General features: G+C 35.7%; 1 protein-coding gene and 1 long non-coding RNA gene across 3 annotated transcripts; both read left to right on the top strand.

Annotated features, from left to right (window-relative positions):
* Positions 1–386: 386 nt before the first annotated feature.
* Positions 387–7,400, top strand: LOC123546519 (uncharacterized). Of its 2 annotated transcripts, none has more exons than XR_008366938.1 (7): positions 387–872; positions 1,928–2,053; positions 3,106–3,171; positions 3,470–3,550; positions 5,162–5,370; positions 5,756–5,971; positions 6,608–7,400. It is a non-coding gene; the product is annotated as an uncharacterized LOC123546519 (long non-coding RNA). The 2 variants fall into 2 exon arrangements; XR_008366939.1 differs by lacking the exon at positions 6,608–7,400 and adding an exon at positions 6,338–6,569.
* Positions 7,401–7,552: 152 nt separating this feature from the next.
* On the top strand, positions 7,553–22,508 carry LOC128546196 (G2/M phase-specific E3 ubiquitin-protein ligase-like). The gene is made up of 4 exons (XM_053523966.1): positions 7,553–7,576; positions 13,836–13,987; positions 17,070–17,308; positions 19,510–22,508. The coding sequence occupies exons 1-4, from the start codon at positions 7,553–7,555 to the stop codon at positions 19,749–19,751; spliced, it is 657 nt and encodes a 218-aa protein (XP_053379941.1). The 3' UTR covers positions 19,752–22,508.
* Positions 22,509–24,253: the final 1,745 nt, after the last annotated feature.

Here is a 24,253-nt window from a genome sequence, read left to right as displayed (position 1 = left end):
TCACTTGAAAAAAAGTGAATGGATGACAGCCGAGCGTCTGGCCGACTTTTTGTTCTGATGTTTATGTTTTAGCCTCAACCGGAAGTACGGAGCTAGGAATTTTAAAACACCCGCCATGTAGAATCATTAACCGTTCCTCATTCCCCAGATATATTAAAGAATTAATAATGATAAATAACCAGTAAGATAGATATGCCTTTATATCTACCCTGTCCTGTTTATACAGAAAATCGACGGGGCCATACTACGAAACCGCTCCCCTGCCACCAAAGAAAAAGTGGGAAACAGCTGAATTTAGTGGTGTTCAGCCTATACCAAATATTGGATACAGGAATAAGGTCAGTAATTCGGTCGAAAATGTGCTTCCGTGGTGTACTTTCGAAAGAAGTCCATAATAAATAGATCCTAATTTTCCCATTTTTTGCGCAAATTCGTGTAGAACGAGTGCTTTAATCACCATTTTTCACTACTAGAATACATTCTGCATGAAATGAGACGGTTTTCATGTTCATACACCCCACATGGCAAGTTTTGCAGATCGAAACCGGAAGTAGGTGTTTATTGCGCGTACGAGAGCAAATATGCGCCATTTTTAGGGTAGCAGACCACAACTGACTGGCATTTCACTAGGAACTACATAACCCCCTATTTTCTTTTCATTTTTTCGTTAATTTGTGATAGAACTTTTATGAAAAATAGGTGTAGGAAAAAGTGATGTTCTCTAAAGATACGTAAAGACGACCTGAAGTTGTCGTTTTTTATATGAAACAAAGAAGGATTTGAATTACTGACCTTTAACCTACACCGGTTGCATTCAGATCCATTTTACTTCCGCTTCCGGTAAAAATAAAATTATCAAAACAGAACGATAAGTGAGTAATTTATGTCCTTTCTATGCTATTTCTGGAAACATGATTGAAATAACTTTGCAGCTTGTAGCATAAGGTCATTACCTGCTCTTGTGTAACGACCAAAATCAATGTCATGCTCGAGTATTTTGCTGTGTCCCATAACTTGACCTTACACAGAGACGGCACAGGTAGCTCTGCGGCTGGAAATAAAGCTGCTGTGTCTACTACCCGCCGTGATTTGGCCGTTGTTTCTCCTATTTGAAATTCTTTACATTTATAGTCACCAAATAACCCACAACTTTCGAATTAAAATCTTCTTTAAAATATTATGAACTTGCCGATGATATTTAAATAATGACAAGGTAGCTCTCACGCCATTTTTTCAACCAATGGAAGTAGAATGAGCCTGGCTCGGAAGTGAAAACACATGCACATGCCGGGAATCTCGCTCTGTTTACCTGTTCTCATGGGATTTGTTGTTTTCATTGCTAAGCTGGAATTGAAGCCACTTCCGTTGGTAGAAAACATGGCATGAGAGCTGCCTTGTCATTTTTTTAATATCATTTGAAAATTCTGGATATTTTAAAAAAGCATTTAAATCGAATGTTGTTGGTTATTTGGTAACTGTATGTAAAGAATTTCAAAAAAGATAAATAACATCAAATCACAGCTGCTAGTCAAAACTGTGGCAGTATTTCAAGTCTCAAGGTTCCAGTGAGAGACGTCAGTTCGAACATAACAATATCCCTGTGACATCAGTTTTTCGACGACGTATGGAATCAAATGATTGCCAAAAATATGAAAAGAGAATAACTGAATGGCCTACTTGTCAATCGACAAAATAATACAAGTCCTTCACTCTGTGTGTTGTTATTATCACAGGTGGCAGTAATGTACCTAGTATACAGTATGGGTCCATGAGCCTTATGCACTTAAATCTTACTTTGAAGCCTAGTTGCAAACCATTTACACAGAACGAGCGAGCAACAGCATACGAAGTGGTACTTTTTTCTCTATTCGAATAAATCCCACACTTGAAATGAATACACATGTAGAACTTTGTTTAAAAATTTCAGTCTTTGTCAGATGAGCTTGACCAGCACACTGTAGTGTCATTACTAGACTTGCAGGACTGGTCACCTCCCTCGTCTGGTATACAGTGCAAGTCACACAGATCAGAGACACTCCAAGCGTTTCGACAGGTAATAGTGTTAACTTTTGTTTGATTGTATCACAGTTGTCCCAAAATTCGGTTTAGAAATGGTCCAGTTGTAGATTTTGTACAGTTGCATTTACAAAATCATGCTTCAAGTAATGTCTGTTTTTAGGGTCATAGAACTTTGTTTGATAACTTCAGGTGGAATATTAACATTAAAGCGCTTATCTTTTCTGCAAATTCTTGCTCTGGGTTGATGTTTATCTTCCTTTTCAATGCTTGTGTAGCATTAAAACTAAACAATAACTTCCTGTGTCATCTTAGCCTTCTAGGCCACCACCAATGCAATGTTTGATAACTCTTCCTGGATTAGCACAAGATGTTCACCCATTAACAATGCTGTGTAATTGAGACGTTGATGGATTATCCATGAGGACAAGAGTAATTTCAGAGGGGAATTTCTACGTATAATAGGGTTATTATAACAGTAGATCGATCTGGGATGCAGTATTTGGCTCGAGTGGATTTTGCCAGATCGGATCTCACGAGGCGCGCCGAGTGTGATCCGACCTTGCAAAATCCACGAGAGCCGAATACAAAGTCCAATATCTAGCTACTGTTATAATGACCCTTTTATTATATACCTTTACCATTTTGATTCTTGTTTTGTTCTTGAACGAAATCTTCAATGTTTATCGATATTAAATGGAACTTAGTGAAGTTTTTATGTGCACTATTTATAGAAATATGTCGCGTCATGCATATTTATGAAAATAGTCCGGCAGCATACAATATGGAAGGTACAATACGGAATTCAAAAGGTACAGTATGGAATTTTTGTCTGTCTGTTCATATTTAATTGTGAAATACTAGCCGATTTTTTTACAGAATTTATATAGGTATATAATAAAAGAAAATTAACTCAGTCATGTATATTTTATGATGAGATAATCTTGATCACTTGGCATATATACATAAGCAGTATACTTAATACTTTGATAAGCATTCAACTAGTCGACATGTTGTATTTACAAACAATTCGTATGAGAATAGTCACTTAAAATAAAAAAGTCATTTCAGTATTTAAATGTCTTTCAGGAGAACTGCTCAGATGACATTGAATTAGGAACACCTACTGTGGTGACAAATAGGCAGACGTACATGGTAAGAGTTTGTTTCCAGTAGTAACATTTTCTATAACCATAATGGATGCTTAAGGGGACTTTTAGATCCTGCTAAGAATTCGAGGGATACCCGTAGGTGCTGAGTGCTCGAGCATAGCAACTGAAGAATAAGGTGTATTCCATATAGAAGTATGGCATTAGGACCTATATTTTGAAGTTTCACCGAAATCATTATCAAAAGCTTTCTGCAAGCACGCCAGTGGAAGTAGGACAAAGATTAATATATGGAAATAGATTTTATTTTAAAATTTCAACCAATGTTTATTTATTTTTATTAGTAGGCTTGTGGCGCAGCTGATACGGCAGACATAGAGTTTATAGACATACCAGCTCCTCATCAGAGAAAACAGTTTTGTTTGGTAAGCTATAAACAGATATAATCGTACAACTAAGAATCAAGCCCGCTGTGACCCTATAATTCATTTGAAGAAGTTTGGAGCAGTTGGCAGTGTCCTTATTTATGAAAAATATGGTTTTAATGGTTTGAAAAATATATGACAATGTCTGCTTGTCTGCTTATCGCTGTAATATAATTTTTATTTTGGCTATTTATATGGTGGCTCACCGGAGCACAACAGGATCATTGTGAGCTATTGTGATTGCATTTCATCTGTCATCTGTCACATGTGTGTCTATCAACTTCTTCTTCAACAAAATGTCAAAATACTCCACTCAAACAGCAAGGCCAATTTTTTTGAAAATTTACAGCAATGATCATTCAGATCTGCCGCAGATTGTCTCAGTAGCTAAAAATAGACAGATCTGTTCTTGTGGTGAATCAATAGCTGAATGCCTCTATATTTGTTCATATGCATAGCTATAGTGGGCAGGGCTTATTTCCCCTGCTAGAAGGGGAAAGGATATAGTATTCCGTTGTCCGTCCTTCCCCTGTCTGTCCAAGCTAACAGTTAGGTATACATGTGGCTAGAAGAACAATAGAGAACAATAGATGCAATTCATTCCATTTCTCTCAAGTGGCTAACAGAACAAACGTGAGAGTGTCCACATAAGTATCCTTTCCTAAGAATGTCCATCTGGTGGTCCATCTTTCCGTTCGTCAGGTGCCATATCTAAGTAACTGTCAAATGGTTTCAATTATTCTTGCTACAAATATATCATCATGGTGTGAAGAGGGCCAGCAAGTTTGAATATGATCATGCAAGTCACCCCAGAGTTATGACCGCTGTAGGATGACCTTTCCATTATCATGGACCTTGACAACATTCAAGGTCATTTGCATTTAATCATTTCAAAAATAATTGAAGGCCCATTTCACATGTGCAGCAAAATTTTGCTCACTTTTGAAAAGACATTAAATATGTAAAGATCCCATGTTTTGTAGTTTTTACAAAATTATCTCCATTTTTTTTTTTTTTTTAGTAATCTACAAGTTAATATCTCTTAAGTAGATGGGCAGAACTTCATGAAACTTTAAAACAAACAATCATTGAAGGGTGCCATTCTATTGACTTTGGTTCCAATCTTCCTTAGCTTGACTACCGTATAATGTGGTGTAAGTTTCATAGATTTGTCTAAATTTTATAATTTTGCATACTTAATTTCCACGGATTTCAAGTATCAAATACTGCAATTATTTTTATACCAGCAAAACACTGAAACTGTATACCATGTACTGTCTACATTAGCTTATTATTGAGGTATAAGAGTGTCAGTGTTGTTCTGTCTAGTCTTGTTGGATATCAGGGGATGTTACTCTTAATACAGCACTACAGTAAGAATCAAATCAGTAAATAAATATTAAATTTCTAATTGTTGATTGAACTATCACCTGAATACACAGCTGCATCTTACATCTTTAAACCATGGGTCTACCTTGACAAATAATTCAGTAGAAGTCAAACCACTTGGTTCTGATATTGGGGGTCTGATGCGGCTTGCCAATAGTCATGATTTATTTTAATTGACATCTCACTTGAGTACAATTAAAATGAAATATATTTACCTTCCAGCGTAGAGTGTCTCCTTCAGCCACAGTAATATACAGTGAAACAGCTGATATGTCGGGTAGTATTAACAACCACTCTATAGAACCTGATGCCGTCATGGTAGAAGATCAGTCTTCCAACCAGACAAATGATGCTATGTCAGCGGAAGAGTATTTCTGACAAGATGACATCCAGTTGGCCATTGAAGAAAGTTTGTTAAGTATTTGTAATAGGTAAGAAACAATTTGATGCAAACTAAATGAAGTTAGAAGTAATTAGTCACATTTTATTGTAATACATAACTTTTTACCAGCTGATAAGGGAATAACAACTCTGCTCAGGTCAGAAAGCGTGACTGTCTTATCCTTAGGTTGCCATATTCTTAGCTGAGCAATATGTTGATTGCCATGTGTCTGTTGTGTGCCTGTCAACGCATGAACAATTTCTTCAAACCATATCAGTCTGATCCTTTGGTGGTCGCCTCCAAAGATTGTACCAATTGCTCTGGTGCGTTCATATTTAGGTCATGGGAACTAGTGTTGCGCTCTGCCTGTTGGATCTCTTGTTATTTGAAATCAGTTGTGACATTATTTTCTGAATGATGTCATTCATTTACAGCAATAAGGAAGAGAAAGACAGCTCACTATTGAAGAAATGGGTTGACAAAGCACTACAGCCCTCAGAGCCACAAATAATAGTTGTTCAAGAGAGGCTGTTACAAACGACGTAATGAGTTGTTGGTAAATCTACTTTCAACTGGTCACAGCCGCTGCGAATAGTATTCTCTGGTGAAGATGGAGATGACCAAGGAGGTCCAAAGAGAGAATATCTCTGGTACATTTCAATTTATTTGTTCAAATTGCTTATTTGGTGACTGCACAGCTGCTTCATAACCCTTCAGAGCTTTCTTACTTCAAATAATAACAAATTGATAACAGAAACTTTTTTGAGTTTATTCGTTTTACTCAGTATATTCCTTTGAAACATTTATATTTACCGTATTTGAATGTCAGACATAGCTCAGGTAACTCTCAGTGCAGTTTTACAATGTATATACTTAAAAAAGTATGCTTGATATTATTTTAAAATTGAACTCTTTCAATGTAATTCTTTTCATGGCTTTTATACGGCCGTTGATAGACGTATATTGTTCATGTGTTATCTGTCCATTAACTATGTATATCTTACCTCCACTTACAGTTTTCAAAGGATTCCTTTCTAACATTGTGTGCACACTAAACAAGGTCTGAACCTGTGCACCTGGGATTGGAATATAGATTCAGCATTTTGTACAGCAGTTATGTTACATAGTAGATAACATAACATTACATAATTTTGTTAGCATTAAATGTCATAATACATTTATAGCCTGGTATATTACAAAATTTCAATAAACCTGTAGTGAAGACATGAATTTTCATAGAAGAACAAGTATTGACATGGTAAAAAACATTGTGTTACATAATACAGGTTCAACACTTTATTGCATGTTGCTGCACCTTCTGCTCCTTCAAACTTCATCAGTTTCATCAAGAATGAGGTAACCATAACTTTTCCTGGCTTTTTTTAGCAAATTATCTCCCTTTACACTTGCTTATTATTTTCATATTACAGTACTAACACTTTAAAACATTGACAGAATATCTGGAAACTTCAGACATACACTCAGTGTAGGCTGTCCTTTACAATGATTTGATTTGTGGCCTTGACTTTGACCTCATGCAAGATCCTTAGGTCCTTTGCATTTAATCAATGTCAAAACTTGTAACTTCCAGTATTGATTGAATGCCCATTTCTCACTTGCATTAATTTTTTTTTGCTCTCTTTTGAAAAAAGAAATGACAGTACATAGAAGTCTTAGAATTCTGTTTCGCTCATTTCTGCCTAAGCACCTTTGCTTGTTGATGAACCCGCTTGTGATGAGCTCTAAATAGTTGTCACAACAGCAGTTCCTTGTACATGTATGTGCTCCCGTCTGTCTGTCTGCCCCGAAAAAATCTGTACTTAGGTGGCTTTGAGAACAATAAGTAACAGTAAATTATCTTTGATGTCATTCAACATGTTTTGGGTTTATGTGGCTTTTTGGATTTAGGTGGCTAAAACAAACAATAGGGAGAACAAAAGAGTAGCCACATTAGTACCAGTTAATAAGAATGTCCGTGTGTACGTCCGATGTGGTCCAGACTGTAACTCCTTTGTGCATAGAAAGATTTCAAAATAACCTAACACAATTGTTCACCAGGATGAGACATGTTGCACTCAAGACACAGATCAATAGCTAAAATGTCAAGGTCACGCTTAGAGATTTAAGGTCTAAAATTGGTACAGTGGACTTTGTCCGGACTCTAACTTCCTTATAGATTAGAATATTTTGTCATGTGCAAAGTGCTTCATGCATTTCCATATGGTGTCATCATGGAAATAATTGTACAAAGGACAGTGAGATAAATGAGTTTCTTTGTACTTGTATTGCTTTAGGTTGCTGAGCAAAGCTGTGCTGAGGCTTCCTTGTGTGGCCCTGAGGGAAACATGATCTTCGCCTTGATGGTGAAAAGCTTGAGTGCATGAATCTGAAATGTATGGTAAATTGACAGCATACAATGTCCTTAATGGTGGACCAGGCTACCGATGATCAACACCATGCTGTACTCCTTCATGACTGACCAGGGCATATAACCCCATGTAGACATTCTTACACTTTCCCAGACCAAGGAAATTTCTCGCATTAAGGAGGTTTGTAATTTGTCAGACTTTAAAGTTTAGTGCCTATGTATAGCTCAGAGGATTTGTCAAAAAGTTGTGAGAAGACCAATTATGTTCACCCAAAATCACAGTGATTTTAGCGTGACAACCCCATGATAGTGGCTGAAATTGTTATTAACATATACAGGCATTTTGGCTGCTAGGAACAAATAAGTCGAGCTTACATACATGTACAAGTCTGAACTAACTTTTCAAGTGACATTGTATGTAAAAAGGAAATGTATTCCTTTATTATATGAGTAATGCAACGTCACCATGACATTTTGTGGCCAATTCTTCAAGACATATCTAACATGTTCAACATTGCTTGCTGAAACCCTGTACTGTCAATTCTTTTGAGACAAAATCTATGTACCATAATATTATGACTGTTCAATACAACAGGGATATAAACTAGCTATTTTTAGCTCGACTATTCAAAGAATAGTCTAGCTATTCTACTCACACTGGCGTCACCGTCGCCGTCACACATTGGTTAAGTTTTTGCATGCAAGTACATACAGCTATCATTTAAAGGCATATAGCTTTGAAACTTATTTTTTCTTTTTCTAGGTCAATTACCAACCTCACTGGGCCAAGTTCCATAACTCTGACATGTATTTTAAGCAAATTATGCCCCCTTTTGGACTTAGAAAATTCTGGTTAAAGTTTTACATACAAGTTAGTATCTCCAAAACTAATGCAGATACTGAATTGAAACTTCACATGTATCTTCGGGGTTATAAAACTAGTTGATAGCACCAAGTGCCATAACTCTGACCTTCATTTTGGTCAAATTATGCCCCCTTTTGTACTTAGAAAATTCTGGTTAAAATTTTGCGTGCAAGTACATACAGCTATTACTAAAATGCATATAGACTTGAAACTTATTTTTTCTTTTTCTAGATAAATTACCAACCTCACTGGGTCAAGTTCATAACTCTGACATGTATTTTTGGCAAATTATGCCCCCTTTTGGACTAAGAAAATCTGGTTAAGTTTTAACTTGCAAGTTACTATCTCAAAACTAATGCAGATATTGAATTGAACTTTACATGTGTCTTCCGGGTTATAAAACTAGTTGATAGCATCAAGTCCCATAACTCTGGTATGCATTTTGGTCAAATTATGTCCCCTTTTGAACTTAAAACTCTTTATATATTCAGGGTTTCAGAAATCTGCAAATTTATTGGTAGCCCATTAGGCTACCAAAATTTTAATCTGGTAGCCCGAGCATTTAAGTTTATTTGGCAATGGTCATTTCGGTTAATTTACTTTGTGCTTCTATACTACAGTGGATGGAATGATTAAATTTCATAATTTTAGCCATACACACATTGTTATAAATTTTGTTCTCTTAAATAGCAATTATCATTACTCCTTTTTATCATTTTAAAAGATAAAACTAGATGTATTTAAACTGAGAAATATTACAAGAAGTACTCCTGATAGTTAAATTATTGCAACATGGCAATGTACAAGGAATGCAAATCAATTTTTATAAACTTGCAATTTTTTTAGAGCTGTATGAATTGTGATTTATCCCAAAATTATTTAAAGTTGACATAATAATTCTGTCTGATCCTAAACATCTGCCTGGTTTGATAAACGGACTAGAACCGCGTATATAACGTTTCTCAGTTTCTTGGCACTGTATTCACTTATCCAAAATTATGTTTGTCCAAAATTCTGTCTATACTTTCTGATATTTTGCTAAATCATGGTCTATTTGTTTTGCATGTTAGACAAGTTTTTAAATTGAAAAGCATAAACAGTCCGTGTAGGCACTAAACTGCCTCAAAATCAAACATCTATTCTTTCTGATCGCTCGATAAATATTGAGGTCAGCGGAACCGAAAGTACACTTTGGCAGGTGGCGCTAAAATGACGTAATTTTAAGACTGGTTTGCATATTGTTTTAAACAATACCCGATCAGCGACTTTGATGTTATTGGATCAGTCTAAAATCACTCATGCACATGTTTTTGTTAGCTCACCTGTCATATAGTGATAAGGTGAGCTTTTGTGATCACCCTTTGTCCGTCGTCCGTCGTCAGTCCGTGCATGCGTCCGTCAACAATTTCTTGTCTGCACGATAGTGGTTTCATTTATAATTTTATTTTAACCAAACTTGCACACAACTTGTATCACCATAAGATCTCGGTTCCTTTCTTGAACTGGCCAGATCCCATTATGGGTTCCAGAGTTATGGCCCCTGAAAGGGCCAAAATCAGCTATTTTGACCTTGTCTGCACAATAGCAGCTTTATTTATGATTTGATTTTTACCAAACTGGCACACAACTTGTATCACCATAAGATCTAGGTTCCGTTCTTGAACTGGCGAGATTCCTTTATGGGTTCCAGAGTTATGGCCCCTGAAAGGGCCAAAATTAGCTATTTTGACCTTGTCTGCACAATAGCAGCTTCATTTATGATTTGATTTTAACCAGACTTGCACACAACTTGTATCACTATAAGATCTTGGTTCCTTTCTTGAACTGGTTAGATTCCATTATGGGTTCCAGAGTTATGGTCCCTGAAAGGGCCAGAATTAGCTCTTTAGACCTTGTCTGCACACTAGCAGCTTCATTTATGATTTGAATTTAATCAAACTTGCACAAAACTTGTGTTGCCATAAGATCTGAGTTCCTTTATTGAACCGGCCAGATCCCATAATGGGTTCCAGAGTTATGGCCCCTGAAAGGGCTAGAATTAGCTATTTTGACCTTGTCTGCACAATAGCAACTTCATTTATGATTTGATTTTAAACAAACTTGCACACAACTTGTATCACAACAAGATCTTGGTTCCTTTCTTGAACTGGCCAGATTCCATCATGGGTTCCAGAGTGATGGCCCCTGAAAGGTCCAAAATTGGCTATTTTGGCTTTTGCAGCCATATAGAGACTTCATTTATGGTTTCTTTTTATACAAACTTCCAAAATATCTTCAACAACAATAAATCTTGGATTCCATGACAAATCAGATCCAATTGTAGATTATTTTATATCTGATTACCTCCCCTGATTATAGTCAAAATGGATTTATATCAGTAAGTACTTATAGGACTTATTTGAAATTTCATTATTGTCATTAGTTGGACTGAGCCAATCAGGGTAGATAACCATGGACTGATTTTATGTCAAATTACCTCCCTTTATTTCAAATTAAAATGGGTATATCTCCATAACTAATGAAGATACTGATCTGAAATTTCATTTATGTCAACAGATTAATTTGGCAGATCCTTCACTTTCAACAGTTTTCTTTTTAATTACTTCCCTTTTACGTTACTATAAATAGGTTATTTTTAGTAACTTTTTAGCTCACCTGTCATGAAGTGACAAGGTGAGATTTTGTGATTGCGCAGCGTCCGTCGTCCGTGCGTGCGTCTGTCCGTGCGTGCGTAAACTTTTCCTTGTGACATCTCTAGAGGTCACATTTTTCATGGGACCTTTATGAAAATGGGTCAGAATGTTCATCTTGGTAAATTCTAGGTCAAGTTCGAAACTGGGTCACGTGCCATCAAAAACTAGGTCAGTAGGTCTAAAAATAGAAAAACCTTGTGACCTCTTAGAGGCCATAATTTTCAATGGATCTTCATGAAAATTGGTCAGAATGTTCACCTTGACGATATCTAGGTCAAGTTCGAAACTGGGTCACGTGCCTTCAAAAACTAGGTCAGTAGGTCTAAAAATAGAAAAACCTTGTGACCTCTCTAGAGGCCATATATTACACAAGATCTTCATGAAAATTGGTCAGAACGTTCATCTTGATGATATCTAGGTCAAGTTCGAAACTGGGTCACGTGCCATCAAAAACTAGATCAGTAGGTCAAATAACAGAAAAACCTTGTGACCTCTCTGAAGGCCATATTTTTCATGGGATCTGTATGAAAGTTGGTCTGAATGTTCATCTTGATGATATCTAGATCAAGTTCGAAACTGGGTCACGTGCGGTCAAAAACTAGGTCAGTAGGTCTAAAAATAGAAAAACCTTGTGACCTTTCTAGAGGCCATATATTTCAAAGATCTTCATGAAAATTGGTCAGAACGTTCACTTTGATGATATCTGGGTCAGGTTCGAAACTGGGTCACGTGCCATCAAAAACTAGGTCAGTAGGTCAAATAATAGAAAAACCTTGTGACCTCTCTAAAGGCCATATTTTTCATGGGATCTGTATGAAAGTTGGTCTGAATGTTCATCTTGATGATATCTAGGTCAAGTTCGAAACTGGGTCATGTGCGGTCAAAAACTAGGTCAGTAGGTCTAAAAATAGAAAAACCTTGTGACCTCTCTAGAGGCCATATATTTCATGAAATCTTCATGAAAATTGGTCAGAATGTTCACCTTGATGATATCTAAGTCAAGTTCGAAAGTGGGTCATGTGCCTTCAAAAACTAGGTCAGTAGTCAAATAATAGAAAAACCTTGTGACCTCTCTAGAGGCCATATTTTCTATGTGATCTGTATGAAAGTTGGTCTGAATGTTCATCTTGATGATATCTAGGTCAAGTTCGAAAGTGGGTCACGTGCCATCAAAAACTAGGTCAGTAGGTCAAATAATAAAAAAACCTTGTGACCTCTCTAAAGGCCATATTTTTCAATGGATCTTCATGAAAGTTGGTCTGAATGTTCATCTTGATGATATCTAGGTCAAGTTCGAAACAGGGTCATGTGCGGTCAAAAACTAGATCAGTAGGTCTAAAAATAGAAAAACTTTGTGACCTCTCTAGAGGCCATACTTGTGAATGGATCTCCATAAAAATTGGTCAGAATGTTCATCTTGATGATATCTAGGTCAGGTTCGAAAGTGGGTCACGTGCCATCAAAAAGTAGGTCAGTAGGTCAAATAATGAAAAAACGTTGTGACCTCTCTAGAGGCCATATTTTTCATGGGATCTGTATGAAAATTGGTCAGAATGTTTTTTTTTGATGATATCTAGGTCAAGTTTGAAACTGGGTCAACTGCGATCAGAAACTAGGTCAGTAGGTCTTGAAATAGAAAAACCTTGTGACCTCTCTAGAGGCCATACCCTTGAATGGATCTTCATGAAAATTGGTCAGAATGTTCACCTTGATGATATCTAGGTCGAGTTTGAAACTGGGTCACGTGCCTTAAAAAACTAGGTCAATAGGTCAAATAATAGAAAAACATTGTGACCTCTCTAGAGACCATATTTTTCAATGGATCTTCATGAAAATTGGTCAGAATTTTTATCTTGATAATATCTAGGTCAGCTTCAAAACTGGGTCACATGAGCTCAAAAACTAGGTCACTATGTCAAATAATAGAAAAAACGATGTCATACTCAAAACTGGATCATGTGGGAAGAGGTGAGTGATTCAGGACCATCATGGTCCTCTTGTAAACATTTGCCTGTGGGTATGATTAAACAGTTAATTGTTTGCCGATTGTGACAGTAGGTGGTAAGATAATTAAAGCCTCGGGCGTGTATCTCTTGATAAACAAGGGGATTATAGACAACTATCAAAATTATAGTTGAAGACTAAATTATTAATGTCCGGGCTACCCGATACGAAGTTTCAAGGTAATCCGGCGGGCACGCTCTAAAAAAATTTAGTAGCCCGACAGAATTTTCTGGTAGCCCCCGGCTCCGGACATGGGATTTCTGAATCCCTGTATATTTAACATTTTGGGTAATATTTTCCTGCTTCTGGAAATTTCGAATAGTCGAGCTTGGCTGTCTTATGGACAGCTCTTGTTATTTAGGGGCCCAGACTGTCAAAAATAAATGTTTACCATTAGGTATATGGGCATTTTCTCAACAATTTAGGATTCCTGCCCAAAATCTAGGGGTCATAGGCTACTAGGCCCCTGCTAATTTATATCCCTGTACAAGAATAGAGAGTTTTTCACTCCTTGACAGTGACTTTGTGGTTCTATTTCTATCATAACAAAGTAAACAATAGTACAGTTTCCACATTTTATCCAGATCCTGGACAGCCCAGACGATGAGAGATTTAAGTCGGTTATCGACAAACATGCTGACTGGATTATTGATCAAGGCTTACTTCCTACAAAAACAAAATTGGAGAAGAAAGATAAAGTAGCTACATACCTGCTGAAAAACATACTTTACTACAGGTATATGTTGATGTATTTTACTGGTGTACAAATGTCAAAATGAACACTACCCACCAAAAGAAAGTATATACTGCAAAAGGGTTTTAAAATAATTTGAATTTAGGTCTTGAAGTTTTATATATATATATATATATATATATATACATTGTATGCCTATATAAATTCTGTAAAAAAATAAGCTTGTATTTCACATTTAAATATGAATGGCAGAAAACATTCCTTATTGTACCTTTTAAATTCCGTATTGGACCTTCTTTATTGTATGCTGCCAGACTAGTTTCATTAATATGCATGACCTGACACAGTTCTATAAATAGCAAACATAAAAACTTCACTTAGTTCAATTTTAGTATTGATAAAAGTTGAAGATTTCTTTCAATAACAAAACTGCAAGCAAAAAGGTATAGGTATATAATAAAAGGGTCATTGTAACAGTAGCTAGGTCTGGGATTTTTGTATTCGGCTCTCGTAGATTTTGCAAGGTCAGATCACACTTGGCGCGCCTCCTGAGATCCGATCTGGCAAAAATCCACTCGAGCCCAATACAGCATCCCAGATCGAGCTACTGTTATAATAACCCTATTATATATCAAGATAATTATTATATTGTCTAAAACATAATCTTATTCAGTTGTTATATAGTGGAAATCATCTTTCAAGATTTGTGCAAAACTGTATATGTTTGCTAACATTACAAACAACTGACCACCTTTTCGAACGCTTGATTGTTGGGATAAATGCACAGCTGAATTTCTTATTAGGCCGATACATGCATATCCATGACCATATAACCTCATATATGCATGCTATCTTTGGATGTTCAGGCTTAAGACCAAACAGGTTAGTACAGGGATATTCCAAATGTACCTAAGTGGTTCATGTCACAATTTGAGGTCAAAGATCTCATATAATGTACTTCCTGCTTAATATACTGAATAATAAGTAATATGTGTGTATTTTACAACATCATCAGTATAAATACTTGCATTTTTTTTCAATTTTGATTTATTTCTAATGGTCAGATCTTGTTCGAATTTGTTGAATAGCGACAAATATAGCACAATTCAATGCCTTTTGAAATTAAACAACAACTGCTTGTATTGTGCAACGATAATATGTTTGCTGAACTGAATGAACCTTCATTGGTAATTCTTGTTAAACATAGGAAGTGGATAGTTGCTTGGTAGACCAATTTTATTATACCTTCAAGTGTGACGATTTTGGTGCTCTTAGTTACAGCCATGAGTCATTGAGTAAATTTGAAATATTATACTCTGTGTCCTTTTCATTTTGTCATTTGTTAGAATTCTTCAGAGAGCGGGTATTTTTACTACTGTTTGCAGATCAAATTGCCCTTTCGCCTTTTCTTAAATCGAGAGACTTGTACCTTTACGTCACACAAGCAGCGATGCTGAAGCTATTTTTGGATCTCGTCTATACAGGTAACTCCGCCTTTCCGATACGAGTAAAAAATACTGAATGAACTTGTTTACTTAGGCTGTATCACCGAGAAATGATGATTTAAATCCTCATAAATACTGTTGGAACGGATGTTTAACCGGATTGTAACAAATGCACCAGATCTAATCATCATTTAGAATTTAAATTAATCCTGCCACAATGCACACTACATTTAGGTAGCGTGGATGTGAAAAAAGAACACCCACCTCTTACACATTACAGGCCTTTTTCAACCAAAATTTCAGTACCTTTTGCTGCAGACTTTTCTTTTAAATAATATATCTTGTGAGAAGTTTTCACTATAATTACAAAACGTGCCAGACTCGAGTTGTTGGATTCGCTCATCATTGATTGAAGGGCATGAGTTCGAATATCGGAACCGACCATGCTTCTTTAGTTGAAAAAAGTCGCGTCTTAGTCTAACTAATTTGACGCGATCCCAGGAAACAGTTACGAGTTATTTTCTCCACTCGAAAGAAATTGTCATCGCTAGATTTGTGCTGATTTTGTTGTGAGTATGCGATAAATTAACGTTACACATAAGGGCAAGCAATAAAACCAATAACTTTACATGCCGGTATCAACTGCCAGTATTTTAATAACGGAAATAGTGTTTTAACGACTTCAAATAAATAGATCTAGATCTAGTAGATAAATTCACATGTAAGCCTACAGTATACACGTAAACCCCACCAAAAAAAAAATTAAAAACTAGATCTATAATGGAGTTAGATTCGTGATAGTTAAGCTACGGAAGACTCTGCAAAAGTTTGAATATCAAATAAATCAGTTTTTATGGATATGACAATTATATCTACAAATGTTACGTAGCTTCAAGGTTCAATGATACCTTTTCTATAAAACCTTGTATACCTTACGTGTTTGGAAATTTCGTCAATAATATTGGTCATAACAAACAAAAAACGCTGTTTTCATTTGAACATAGTTGAAATATTCTATCTTCTAATTTTAAAACATATCCATTACCACCTTATTGCACTTTACAATGTATGCAAGTACGGTGTTACTTCAAAGATAGAGTCAGAGCGCGTGCTTTGTGTGACGTCAAGATAAAAGAAAAAGGTTTCACGACAAGGTAAATGAATCATTTATTTCGGATGAGGCGGGGTTAACCTCTCAGGGTTACTCCAAAAATAGCTTCAGCTTCACAGTTTTTGTGACGTAAACATGCAACTCTATCGATTTGAAAAACGTTGAAAAGGCAATTTGATCTGCAAACAGTAGTATATATAGGCATAATAAATGAGTCCTGTTCTATAACCAGTCGCACTGCACCAGGATCATGACCCCTTATTTCTTGAAAATTGCTTGAAATGGCAATAGCCCCTTAATAAATCATGGTTGCACATTTGAGAGGAGGGGGAGCATACATGTTTTACAAACAATCCTTGTTTACAATGCCTAGTCCATATATTGATTTTGGGACAACAGTGTAGTTTAGCGCCAGTAAATTGGTTAAACCCCCCTAGTGTTAAGGTTCAACACTGACAGTGCCTGAATTGTAATCACTTTTGTACTGTCAACTGTATTTTTCCATTTGGTTTTAATTGTTGATGTTGCTATTTGACATCATTTTTCATGGATTGGCCAAACATTTCAGATTCCATGCTGAAATTACCCAATTTGTTAATGGACTGGATAAAGTGGGTTTGTTGCACAAAGAGATCCTCCATGCACCTGAAGCATTTTCTAGTCTGTTTGTTCACCAAGCTGTTCATCTAAAGTTTGACACATTCAGATTATTGTATGAAGTGAACTTCAGTCCAGAGGGTTCCAATAACCGAAGGTTGGAGAAGGATACAGTATACTTCTTGGAGGTATTCTTGATTGAATGTGATGGTAATATAAACTGCATATGAATATAATACTACCTATTATAGATGGCTGTGAAACATTTTATGGGCACACTTCGGTTGAAACTTAGTTTTGCCCTAACCTGCACGTTCGTTTGTCTGAGTATTGACAGGACAATTTCTTGAATTATTTGCTTGGCTGTTTATATGAAGAGGAAATGCGTATTATTGTCTGGTCCTGATGTAGCAAACAGTAATATTACCAGACTAAAGGGTGTGTAGTAAGTTTGTTCCAGTTTTCAACACAGGATTATTTTTCAAACCACTATATCTACAGTGCTAAAAAGTGTGACTTAAATAGTGTCCTTTTTAGAAAGTTAAATCAATAGATTCGTATGTTCAAATATTTTCTGAATAATTGCATTAATAATGGATAGGAAAAATAAACTGTCTTGTTTGGTCTTTACTAGTTTTAGACATGTTAAATCTTACATTGCCTCAATATCCTTGCATTGCTAACTATTGTTTTCATATATATCTAGTATGTAGACATATCTATTTAAATTAACAAGACAAATTTGAAATAACTTGAATAGTCATATGAACTTGTAATATATTGGAATCAGTTTTGATTTCTTATTCACACTAACTGTATTATTATGCTACGGATTTAAGAAACTACTGGAACAAACTTATTTTTTTGACTTGGTTTCACTTGTAACAGAAACAGAAACTTGGCTTGGTACTGGGAATATTATCATGAACTATCTGGTCTAGTAGGTAAACTTATGCCTATAGTCCAGGGCTGGCCCTAAATAGGAGTGTTGTATTTTGACTTTATATCTCAGTCTTTGAATTTTCACCACAATTTGTGCACTTTGCCGTTATGCAACAAACAAACAATGCACTATTAGCTCGATATTTCGAAGAAAAGACTAGCTATTGTACTCGCCCCAGCGTCACCGTCGCCGTTGGTTAAAGTTTTGATAAAGTCAAATATCTCTGTTACTTTCCAATCTATTGACTTCAAACTTAAAATATAGTTATTCACTATCAAAGTCTACACGCGGGAAAAAAAATCCCCATAACTCTGATTAAATTTTGTCAGAGTTATGTCCCTATTTAACATATAATTTTTAAGTTTTTGTTTTGGATAAAGTCCAATTTCTGTTACTATCAAAGCTTTTGACTTGAAACTTAAAATAGTTATTCACTATCAAAGTCTACACAAGGAGAAACAATCCCCATAACTCTGATTTTAATTTTGACAGTTATGCCCCTTTTAACTTAGAAAATGTTTTGTTAAAGTGTAATATCTCTGTAACTTTCAAAGCTATTGACTTGAAACTTTGAATAGTTGTTTATTATTAAAGTCTACACCAGGAGAAACAATTCTTTTACTCTGTTTCAACTTTGACGTATTTATGCCCCCTTTATATTACTAGGAATGTTCAGGTTACTGTTTTATATAAAGTCCAGTAATCTCTGTTACTTTCATAGTAATTGACTTGAAACTTAAAATACTAATTTACTAACATACGCAATTATACAATAAAAAAACTATACCGGTGACAAGTTCTGTACTTTCTGTTACTTAGCTTTTTAAGACTGAAGCACTTAGAATGGTCCAGTACTGTGAAACATCAGGCGAAACAATCCGTATAATTCTGTTTCTTTATTTGATACAGTTAAGCGCCTTTTTCTGGCAAATCTCTAACTCAAAGTTAAGCACTGGAAAAAGTTGGATGCCCTGTCTTATGGACAGCTCTTGTTTTCTTCATCTCCTTGAAAATAATTCATCCAACTTGCTATAGTTGATATACTTGCTAAACTTGATAACTGTAAAGACTTTATTTAATGAGGCTACACATTTGGTTTCCCAATCTTCCATGTGGGCCTCAACATATATACATATAAACAACAGAGCATTACACAAAGTTACAATACTGTAGTATTTTATGGAGACTGACAAGTTATTGTTGAGTATTGTTGAAATTCAGGTTGAGCAATATTGCCAGTCAGTATTAGTATAGATTTTCATAAACAGATTCATGTTCATTCTTGTGCTTGGAGTATATACCACTTTAAATGGGGATATTTTAAACAAAGTAATTTTACAGTGGAATAAATTCTAGAATAATTTCTTTGGATAGAAGGTCTTCGATAGCGTGCATATCAGTAGCATTAGTATGATTTGAAAGTGCTGTATCTTCTCACTTACAGAAACTCTTGATATTTCATTTTTAGGCAAAGAAAGTGACATAGCCTTGGCAGATGTACTAATGTTTTGGACAGGAGCAAGTTCTGTGCCCCCCATGGGGTTTGACAAAAAACTTGAAGTGGACTTTGTTACGGCTGATAGAAAACTGCCTGTAGCCCATACCTGTGGCATGGTTTTAGAACTTGTGTGTGGGTTAGCTGATCCTGATTTGTTCAAGGAGGATATGGTGAAAGCTATTAAGTGGAGTGGAGGATTCCACTTATGTTAAATGCATCAGTGTACAATCAGTTCTGAAGCCATCTGTTTACAATCAAACGGTTGCAATACTTGAACTCAAGATTCTACCAACTGCTCTTGTTTCAGGCCAGTATGCAACATTTAAAGGTTTAGGTCATTGGATCACCACAATACTTAAGTAAAGGAATGGCACATAGCACATTGTAAAGCATGTTATAATTCTCATTATAGTTATGAATGAACATTCTTCTGTCTTTTCATGCCATATGCTGTAAATCTTACTATTTTGTTTGCTTTTGTTTTAGATAGGCTCACACACACACTAAATTAAATACCTTTTATGTTCTCCAGTGCATACAGTTGAAAACTTTACACTATCCCATACTGTAGGTAGAATTGCATACTTCATGGAAGTTTAGTTATTGTGTAGCATGAAAATTGAGTTTGTTGTTACATATCACTAACACTTGGGAACCTTTTTCAAAGTCAAGGTTAAAGCTTTTGAGGCAGGATAGCATATGTCATTATACCCCAACAAACAAAGTTTGAGATAGGGTACATGTATATAGGAGTTGCCTCAATTGTTGATCAGTCAGTCTGTTGGTCAGTTAGCAAGAATTATGTTGAGTGAACTATACTGGACATTTCTTAAGATATTTACTTAAAACTTCGTAAACAGGATCATAATTGAGTGGAGATGTGCATGATAGAATTTGGTGTGGTTCAGCTTGTACCTGGTATAGTTACCCTTGGACTTAATTAAAATAACTATAGAGCAATTATATCAGTCTTGTGAACTTAGCGGAAATCAGTATATTAGCATAAGCCATGTTATGGGACAAACCACTTTTACTTTTTTTCAGAATTTTGACTTTAAACTCTGTATATTTGTTCACCATCAAGTGTATATGTTCCTGCACATGTTTGGTGTGGCTTTGTTTTTAGCTCGACTATTCGAAGAATAAGTAGAGCTATCCTACTCACCACGGCGTCGGCGTCACACCCTGGTTAAGTTTTTCGTACCAGTCCACATTTTGACAAAGTCTTTTGAGATAAAGCTTTGAAACTTTCAACACTTGTTTACCATCACCATGTCCAGTTATAGGCAAGAGTACAGAACTCTGTCAAGCATTTTGACTGAATTATGGCCCCTTTTGACTTAGAAATCTTGGTTAAGTTTTTCGTACCAGTTCATATTTTGGCAAAGTCTTTTGAGATAAAGCTTTGAAACTTTCAACACTTGTTTACCATCACCATGTCCAGTTGTAGGCAAGAGTACATAACTCCATCAAGCATTTTGGTTGAATTATTGCCCCTTTTTGACTTAGAAATCTTGGTTAAGTTTTTCGTACCAGTCTACATTTTAACAAAGTCTTTTGAGATAAAGCTTTGAAACTTTCAGCTCTTGTTTACCATCACTATGTCCAGTTGTAGGCAAGAGTACATAACTCCATCAAGCATTTTGGTTGAATTATTGCCCCTTTTTGACTTAGAAATCTTGGTTAAGTTTTTCGTACCAGTCTACATTTTGACAAAGTCTTTTGAGATAAAGCTTTGAAACTTTCAACACTTGTTTACCATCACCATGTCCAGTTGTAGGCAAGAGTACATAACTTCATCAAGCATTTTGGCTGAATTATGGCCCCTTCTGACTTAGAAATCTTGGTTAAGTTTTTCGTACCAGTTTATATTTTGTGTAAAGTGTTTGACATACGGCTTTGAATCTTTTATATCTTGTTCAGTATTATAGTCTCTATCAATAGGCAAGAGTACATAACTCTGTCATCTTTTTTGGCTGAATTATGGCCCTTTCTGAACTTGGAAATTGGTTCTGTTTTCGTATATGTCCATGTTTTGTCAAGACTATTTGACATATGGCTTTTAAACTTTAAACACTTGTTTATCATTATGATTTCCATCTGTAGGCAAGAGTACATAACTCTGACAACTATTTTGGCTGAATTATGGCCCTTTTTGGACTTTGAAATTTTTGTCAAAACTATTTGAACTGTGGCTTTGAAACTTTTAACACTAGTGTATCAACATGATTTCCATTTGTAGGCAAGTGTACATAACTCTGTCAACTATTTTGACTGAATTATGACCCTTTTTGGACTCGGAAATTAGTTAAACTTTTCATACAAGTCAATATTTTGCCTAACATATAACTTAATAACATATTTGCCATCATGGTCACACATTGCAACTTAGTGCAAGACTAATCGAAATCCACAAATACGGGAACATATTTTGTTTAATCAATTTTTTTCTTTTGTCTGAAAATCTATGGAAATATTTTGACCCCATTCTTTAATCAATTCTTCGAATAGTCGAGCGCGCTGTCATCCGACAGCTCTTGTTAGTATAATGTGGTGTTGCAGTGGTATTAATAGCATTCACTGATATTTGAATATTTGAGCAAAACGTCTTAAATAAAATCTCTTTTTCTGGATTATTGTTCCAGTCACAGACAATAATGCCCTTTACATTTGGTTTGGCTGTGAAACATTCAATATAGCACCAGAAGCAAAATATCAGATACATAGGTTCATGTCTGAGGCTTACGTAAGGGAGGATATTCATTCTGTTTGACCAATTGAACTACTAGTAACTTTATGGGATGTTGTGAGAATAGAATTTGCACAGGTTTTATTATGTCTCTCCTCTCATGGTGGAGAAATATTGTTGGTTTCTTAGATATATTTGTTTTTTTTTCCATCTGTCAGTCCCCAGGAGTCATTAATACCAAGCCTAGTTGTGCACATTGTTGGCATGTTCTTCTAGGGTTATTATCCCCCGACGAAAGTCGGAGGGATATAGTTTTGGCGTCGTCCGTCCGTCCGTCCGTCCGTCCTTCCGTCCGTCTTTCCGTCCGTCCGTCCGTCCGTCCTTCCGTCTTTCCGTCCGTCCGTCCGTCCGTCCGTCCGTCCGGAGCCATATCTAGGAAATGGTTGGGAATATTTATTTAAAACTTGATATACATGTTCACCACTATGAGTTCTTGCGGCCCGTCAAGTTTCAGTCAGATTGCCCGAGTAACACCAGAGTTATGGCCCTTAGAAGTTTTTAGTATTAACTATATAGGGTACTATAAATATGGCAATTTCTGCATCATAACTTTTGATATATTTGACTTAGAACTATGAAACTTAAACAGAATTTAGATCACCATAATGTGGTTGTGTACACACAATTTCATTTGGATTTATTTTGTAAATTAAGAGTTATTGCCCTTTAATTGTATAAAAATCAACATATTTGTACATAACAAACTTACCATTTGGTAGAATTTCATTAAATTTCTTTCATTCTTTTCCATGAACATTTATTGTAAAGATGTGAAGTTGTGTACCCACACCTGGTCACCCCCTTACCTTGATCACACACCTCCCCCTGACACCCCCCCCCCCCCACACAAAAAAAAAAAAAAAAAAAAAAAAATCCTTATTTTAGATTTTTTTCAAACAAACTTCATATACATGTTCACCACTATGAGGTTATGGGGCCCATCAAGTTTCAGACAGATTGCCCAAGTAACACCAGAGTTATGGCCCTTAGAAATTTCTAGTGTTAACTATATAGGGTACTATAGATCTATAGATATGGCAATTTCTGCATCGTAACTTTTGATATATTTTACCTAGAACTATGAAACTTTAACAGAATTTAGAGCACTATAATGTGGTTGTGCACAGACAGTTTTGTATGGATTTCTTTTGTAACTTCAGAGTTATTGCCCTTTAATTGTCTAAAAATCCACATAATTTATTTGTACATAACAAACTTACCATTTGGCAGAATTTCATTAACTTTTATATGAACATTTATTATAAACATGTGAAGTTGCGCACCCACACCTGGTCACCCACTTGCCTTGGTCACACCCCCTCCCCCTTTCAACCCCCCTCCCCCCCCCAAAAAAAAAAATAAAAAAAAAATTTTCATTTCTTATTTTAGATTTTTTTCAAACCTTCCAAGTTGTACCATTCCCCCACCTCACTTCTCCACCCAGTCATGCCCACCACTGATCATGCATCCTCTCCCCCCCCCCACCCCCACCAACTTCACCCTTTTACCCTTTTTTTTTTCATGTTTAATTTTCAATCAATATTTATAATCAGCATGTGAAATTTTGTTTCCTCTCCCGTTCCCCTGCACCCCACCCCCTAAAAAAATAAATATATACATATATGTAATATATACATATATATATTTCCATTCCTTTTTTTTTTTTTTAAATGTTCAAACCTTCAACATGTTAAGTTGTGACTGCACAAACCTTGCCCTCAGCCATGTTCAAGATATCTTACCTGTGTTCTCTTAAGGAAACTGTCCTTTTAAGTTCAAATGTACATGTTAAACAGCAACACCTGTGCCAAACCACTCGAAGACAATATTTTGTTCCAGTTAAACTTCAAGCTCATATTTCAATTAACTGCATTTAATTTTAAAAGCTAAGCTTATTACAGTAAGCATATCCCATTCAAAATAAATTCTTTAGTCAGGATCAAAGTATCATACATTTATTATATA

The sequence above is a fragment of the Mercenaria mercenaria genome, chromosome 14 (assembly GCF_021730395.1).
Source record: "Mercenaria mercenaria strain notata chromosome 14, MADL_Memer_1, whole genome shotgun sequence".
NCBI classification, from domain to species: Eukaryota; Metazoa; Mollusca; class Bivalvia; order Venerida; family Veneridae; genus Mercenaria; species Mercenaria mercenaria.
The sequence above is the reverse complement of the archived record's forward strand: the minus strand, read 5'-3'. Positions and strand labels throughout refer to the sequence as shown.